The sequence below is a fragment of the Antedon mediterranea genome, chromosome 10 (assembly GCF_964355755.1).
Source record: "Antedon mediterranea chromosome 10, ecAntMedi1.1, whole genome shotgun sequence".
NCBI lineage: Eukaryota > Metazoa > Echinodermata > Crinoidea > Comatulida > Antedonidae > Antedon > Antedon mediterranea.
The window spans coordinates 11,089,624-11,097,069 of NC_092679.1; the positions used below are offsets into that span (position 1 = coordinate 11,089,624).

Below are 7,446 nucleotides of genomic sequence, written 5' to 3' on the forward strand. Positions count from 1 at the left end.
AAAGTGCACTCCCTTTTAATCATATAATTAAAGATGATGAATTCCTTTATGAAATTCATCAGCTTAAATATGATCATACCATTGATTGTTTGTATATGAAATCTTTACACTTAAACCTGTTTGAAGCCAATGACATTAGTTCTATTGCTGATTATCTTATGTCGATTAATCATGAATTTGACATAACAGATTTCTCTAAAACATGGTTTGATAATAACAACAAACCTCCACCCTTAACACACATTACAGGGTACAGTATTGTTCAAACGGACAGGCGACATAAAGGAGGAGGAGGGGTTGCATTATATATAAAAGATACCCTTAACTATCAAATCAGAGAGGACTTAAATTTACCTTCTACATCATATGAATCAATGTTCGTGGAAATTGAAACTAAACCTAAAAACAAATTATAGGAATTGTTTATCGAGCAGTCGAACCATTCTTAGATTATATTTCAAAAAATACTGAACTTATTTCTAATGAAAAAAAACTTGCTTATATCTGTGGCGATTTTAACTATGACTTGATGAAATTATCTGGTCCAACAGCTAAATTCCTTAATTATATGTATTCAAATTCTTTTTCCCCCTTATTGATAAACCGACATGAGTCAATACAAACAATGCATTCCTCATAGATAACATTTTCACCAATATATTAAATAACATATTTTATCTGGCATTTTATTTACTGATGTCACTGATCATTTTCCGATATTTACATTAAAAGATGATATTATTTTGAATACTGAACAAAAATACATTTATTGTAGGAAAATTAATAGTAAAACTATTTTTGAATTGGGTATACAACTTAATGAAACTGACTGGGGCGACGTCTTTAATGTTATAAATTGCTGTAATAAAGCTTATGATATATTTTTTAGTAATTTTTCCAAAGCTTATGACAGTCACATTAAAATAACTAAAAAGAAAATAAATAGAAGAAAAGAAAGAAAACCATGGATCACTTCGGCCATAATAAAATCAATAAATACCAGGAATAGACTGCATAAACAATTCTTAAAAACTAATCATATATCGGCTAAAAATAAATATAACAAATATCGTAATAAATTGACACATTTAATTCGTATATCATGCCAGAAATATTATGGTAATAAATTTAATTTATATAAAAATTATTTTAAGCAAACATGGAAAAATATAAACAAAATAATGGGTAAAAATAAAGAAAAATCTGCAGTTTTTTCTTAAAAATAAGATTACAGATGGAAATGAAATTTCCAATTTGTTTAAATGTATATTTTAATAATATAGGTAACTAGCAATTATACCCGCCCCAGAGCGGGTTTTAAAATTAGTTTAAACCTTTCTCAGTATATATAGCACCCGATGCCAGTAACTCATTATACTCAATAACACCCCACACTCTTTTCTGAAAACAAATTCTTCCCAGGACAAATTCAACTTCAGCTTTAAATTGAGAGGCGTATACATAGCTACGATAGGCCTATGGTTTCAGTGTATATAAATAGGTGTCATACTGGCTGATAATTAATATATCTAATTTTGATACTGCGTTCCCAAGCCTTCTTTCTTCTCTCACCATCCCAGCCCCTAATTTGGATCCTAGATGGCGGATGATGTTCAAATATAGTAGTAGAACACAGTAAACAACGTGTATATGTTCACACAGGAATGGATGTCTATAGAGACAATCCAAGAGACCAGTACATAGCTGGATATGGTTAAAGTACTTTGCTAAATGTGTAAATGAATAGGTGTCATATTGGTTACTGATTAAAAAATATGTATATCTATATAGATAGATAGAAATCTTTCTTTATTCTGGATATTCATTCAATATTTGTAAATTGTTCTTCCTTGAAGTCCAGTTAACACAATAAAAATGGAAAATTATGAAAACGACTACAATATCACAAGAAGCAAGAGAAAAAAACAGTAATAGATCAAATTTTTAAACGATTGCAAAGTTAATGAATTTATAGAGCTGCGAATATCTGGTGAAAGATTATTCCAGAGTTTGACTGAGCGGTATTGAAATGTTCTTTTACCAGAATCATTATGCCATTTTGGTAAGACTAAAGTGTTTTTCGATTTGCTTCTTGTATTTAAATTATGATAATTATCAATAAAATCATAAAAATCAATTAGGTAATCGGGAACATTACCTGTTAAACATTTAAAAGTCATTATCGCTGAGGATAATTCCAATACAGTAAAACTTTTGTAGTATAATTTTACATTTCGATAGCCTACAACCCCGAGCCCAAGCAAAAATGACATTACAAACCAAACTATATATTATTTGCTGATGATACAAATATTTTTTTATCCCATAAAAATATTAATACACTTTTTGAAACACTTAACAGGGAATTACTGTGTGTCTTGGATTGGTTCAAGGCTAATAAACTATCGCTGAATATTGATCAAACTAATTTTTCATATTTTGAAAGTGACAGAAGACACGTCCGAGGGAATAAAAATAATTTAAAAATAAAAATTGATAATCTCTTAATTAAAGAAAAACAACATACAAATTTTCTTGGAATCACAATTGACACCCAATTTAACTGGAAACAGCAATTAACTAAAATTACTAATCAGGTTTCAAGGAATATTGGAGTAATGAGAAAACTTCAATATATTTTACCAACAAATATTCTTTTTTCATTATATAATACCATGGTTCTTCCATATTTGTCATATTGTAATTTGTTATGGGGAACTATTACAAATAAACATTTTCAATGCCCATTACTACTACGGTAACTACAAAGTTGGACCATCTCTTTAAATTACAGAAAAAAGCGCTTCGTATTTGTTCTAAATCAACTTATCTAGCCCATACCAAACCACTCTTTTTAAAATTTAAAACATTAAATATATTTGATATCAATAGTTTGCAATCTGCTTTCTTTATGTACAAATACGAAAATAATAAACTCCCAAAATCATTTAATAAATCATTTATGAAACATAGTCAACTACATAGTTATAATACACGCAATGCAAATGATTATCTTTTACCTAAATGTACAAACAGTTTGATCAAGAACTCTATTAAATACCAAGAAGCTAAATTATGAAATTCAATCCATGTAGATATTAAAAATGTATCTACAACTTCTAAATTTAAATTAGTATACAAGAACTATTTACTTTCAAGATATGATGAACGTTAAATATATATATTTTATAAGACCAGTTAAGATTGGATAATATGGTTTAAATAGAAATTGTAGCTTTGTTTTCTTTTATTTATTATTAGTTTATGTATATTTTATTTTCTTTTTTGTATTCAATGTTATATCTTAGGGTGGGTCAAACTTAAAGTCTCCCACATAATCACTTCATTGCATTTATGTATGTATTTTATTTTTGAAATCAAATTTTCGTTTTTCATGAAGGTGAAAAATAAACGTTGAAACTTACCAACGTTTCGTGCGTTAGCATCGCACTTTCTCAAGGTAGTGGTGTCAGCTTGGTTTGCCGACACTGATCATGGCATAGTCACGTGATGTTGTTGTGACATGCGCCCTCTCTGAGTTATTTCTTGAAAACCTCTGGGTGAATCCCAGAGGGGTCCGCCCTGGCCGGCCGTCTCACTTCTAACAGGTCATCATATATGTGTGGCAGCCACTTTCCTCCTTGGTCTCTGTTCATGTTGTTCTCAGTTTTTCTAATTGAAATTGCTTCTTGCCATCCTCTCTTGTTGATGTTTCCCTCTTTCTTTAACACTTTCGCCTCCCAATTAGGTGTATGGTTTTCCTTTATAGCATGGTCTGTGATTGCAGATTTATGTGTAATGTTTGATTGTGACATTCTGCTTGACCTTGTCATGACTCCTTTCGTGTGATCTTCTACATCTTTTTTATGTTCTTTTATTCTGTTTCCCAGTTTTCTACCAGTTAAGTTGCAATTCATGCAGGGTACACCATACACTACTCCACTTGTGTCCTCCGGCTTAATCTTATCTTTTGGGTGTACTATATTTTTATTTATTTATTTATTTGGAATTACACCTTTAGATCGGTGGCACACTTAGCACAAAGGTGCATCCTTCACAATATAATTAGATATAACAATTAACAGAAAAGTAAAAAAAAGGCAAAAGCAACTATTATCAACCCCTATCCTACCCCCCCCCCCCCCCCCACCCAATTTACATCGATACATACAGTAGATCATTACTTTACACAATGAATACAAAACAAGATATAGTAAAAGTGTATAAAATAAAATAAAATCAACTGATAAACACAGCTTATTACGAAACCCCCCCCCCCCCCCACCCCACTTTTTTTCAATTTACTTAATGTAGCAATGTAGATAACATAGTTATTGAGTCATGGAATTCAGTGAATCATTTCGAAATTTCCATGCTTGTTTTAGGTATCTTTTACAAAAACTATCCAAAATATTTTCACATTCATCAATTAAATTATCTGAGTATCCCAAAATATATTTAAGTTTGTCATTTTCATGAGAAGTATAAAAAGTATCAAACATATCTTTGCTGCCATTTCTATACATATCCACATATAAATTAAATAATTCCTGATTACGTATATTTTTTAAAGCTGGACAATTAAGGATGAAATGATGGATGTCTTCGTCCGAATTTGTACCGGGCCATGTATGTATGCTTACCCTGTTGTAAGTGACAAGTTGCTATACTCTTTAAAACAAAGATATGATCTTCGCATCTATACGAAGGTCGAAAGCCTCCCTGGACTTCCGAAAGAATAGCATTGTCTTCAAGATAGAGAGAGATATTTTTGGCAACTATCCTATTAAAAATGTTGGATATACAAGAGGTTAACGATATCCCTCGATAATTATTGAGATCATTGCGATCCCCTTTTTTGTAAATAGGAACAATTACACTAATATTCCACTCCCTTGGTATTTGTTCTAGTTTTAAAATTTGTAAAAATAGGTCTAATATAGATCTGATTAATTTGTCGCCACCATTCTTAATTAATTCATTTGTTATATTATCTAGACCTGGTGACTTATTATTCTTTGCCATTAGTATAGCCTCTTTTACAATATCATAATCTATCTTAACATCATACAAACAATTTTCGTCAACATCTTTATCATATGTACAATTTGTTTTTGTTTGATTTCTAATATTATTAACAAAACAACTTGTAAGGTTAAGTACCGCAATCATTAAGATTCATATTGGCTTTGCCAAGATTTTCCCAGTATATATAGATATGCGATCTTAATTTGTTTTGGGGTACAAAGGATAAAGGAAGCAACTAAACGTGAATGCCAAACGCTCATGAAAGTCATATTGGAAGGATGGCCAAAGCATTTCAGCGACACTCCTGATAGCATAAAACCATTGTATAGTTTAGGAAGTCACTTCTCTACTGATGATGGAATTATAACCTTTGATGATAAGATATACATCCCCACTGTTATGAGAAGCGAAATCTTACAGAGAATTCATGACGGACACCAAGGTGTTACAAAATGTAGAGAGCGGGCAAAATCATGTGTTTGGTGGAATGACCTCAGCAAGGACATAGCTAACTTTGTTGAAAAATGTAGTCACTGTCAACTCTACAAGAGAACACAGAAGAAAGAGCCATTAATAACAACACCACTACCGGACCGACCCTGGCAACGAATAGCTACCGACCTATGTGAGTTTCAAAACAACCACTACCTTATAATATCCGATTACTTTTCAAGATATATTGAAATCACAAACCTTAAAAAAAACACAACAAGCATGAGAGTAGTAGAAGCGATTAAAACTGTTTGCGCTAGATGGGGAATCCCTGAAACGGTCATCTCCGACAACGGACCCCAGTTCACTTCACGTCAATTGAAACTATTTGCAGTCCAAACAGCGAAAACTATGCTAAGACAAACAGACCCAACGTTGGCACTTATGATATATCGATCAACGCCCATTGAAGTAACAGGCTATAGCCCTGCACAACTGATAATGGGACGCCAGCCGAAAACTACACTACCAATACATGTAAAGAAGCTTCAACCAGAATGGCCTAACATAAACAAATTAAAGGAAAAAGATAGAGAAACAAAGAAACGTTACGAGCACTTTTACAACAAACGATACGGTGCCAAATCACTACCAGAATTGAAACCAGGTGACGTTGTACGTGTTAAGACATGCCACGATAAAATTTGGTCGAGTCCAGTAAATGTTGCAAGTGAAACAGATCAGCCAAGATCCAACATTGTCCAGACCGCAAGCGGACAACTAAGGAAAAATCGTCAAAACTTACAGCAAAACACAGGTCACACTGATTGCCACCTAGAACAATATCAAAACCGTATTCCAGAAACCAACAACAATACTACAACCGACGTAGCATCACCACAACCAAAAAAGAGCTACACAACTCGCACTGGACGACGAGTGAAGTCAGTCAATAAACTTGACTTGTGAACTTTTACACACAAAATATGTTGTGCAACGTTGTGCACCTTTATTGTTTAAGATGGAACTTGTTATTTTGAACTTTTGGACATTGTTTATTTGTTCTGTGGCTCATGATTAATGACAATGCTATCGTTTTGATAAATAATAGTATCAATACTTTAATGCATTTATTACTAATTAGCATAATAATATAGCACAACCACTGACTTAATAATATTTAATGATTTATACTATAATTATATTCTGTTCTTTCAACTCAAAGTAAGGAAGATGTCATGATAATATATATTACCGATACACCGCCCTCTATGTCTAATAATGAGACACAAATAAAAGTACACGGACGTAATATGGCCGACTAGAAACGAACCACGTTGTTGTGTTTGCCTATTGTAAATTGCCTCCTACCCCTCCACCTATATGACATAAATAACACAACTCAGTGGATTCCAAACCTATCCTATCAACCAAACTCCTAAACAATCTGAACCTAAAACATTCTACAAAATCGGCTGTAAATATTTGAAGGCTTTCCCTAAGTCAGTGCGAAAATCGGCAAACGTAAAGTGCAATTACATATCTAATTTTTCACTGTTTTGATGAATTTTCATAGAAAATTGACTTTATAAATGGGAAGACCGACTAAAATTACATTAGATAAGTATAATTTTACAAAAGTAATTGATATGGTTAATGATAACGAGTCGTCGGAAGATTGACAATTTCACGAATTTCCTATTCTGTAACACAGTGTCATATCGCCGTAGCTGCACTTGTAATCTGGCCCCATTTCACAGCCTTCGTTCTGCTTCACTGGGCGCTTATATAAATTTAAACTTTTACCGTTCCAGAGACAAACAAATATATTTTACATTTTATACTATTCATTTTAAACCCGGAACCCCCCTTTAAACAAAAGGTCTGAACTGATTTCAAAATGTCGCCATAACAAAAAAATCTACCTACCAACTGACTGAAGCCTTGTAACATCTCGAGATACGGTATTGTTCAGTCTATCTGAAG

At 32.4% G+C, this 7,446-nt stretch overlaps 1 protein-coding gene across 1 annotated transcript; it reads left to right on the forward strand.

Annotated features, from left to right (window-relative positions):
* Positions 1–5,286: 5,286 nt before the first annotated feature.
* LOC140061213 (uncharacterized) lies at positions 5,287–6,429 on the forward strand. The gene has a single exon (XM_072107723.1). It carries the CDS (start codon positions 5,287–5,289, stop codon positions 6,427–6,429), a length of 1,143 nt encoding a protein of 380 aa, XP_071963824.1.
* Positions 6,430–7,446: the final 1,017 nt, after the last annotated feature.

Excerpts from the sequence above, each read along its gene's own strand:
- LOC140061213 (XM_072107723.1), top strand. The coding sequence starts at position 5,287 with ATGAAAGTCATATTGGAAGGATGGCCAAAGCATTTCAGCGACACTCCT.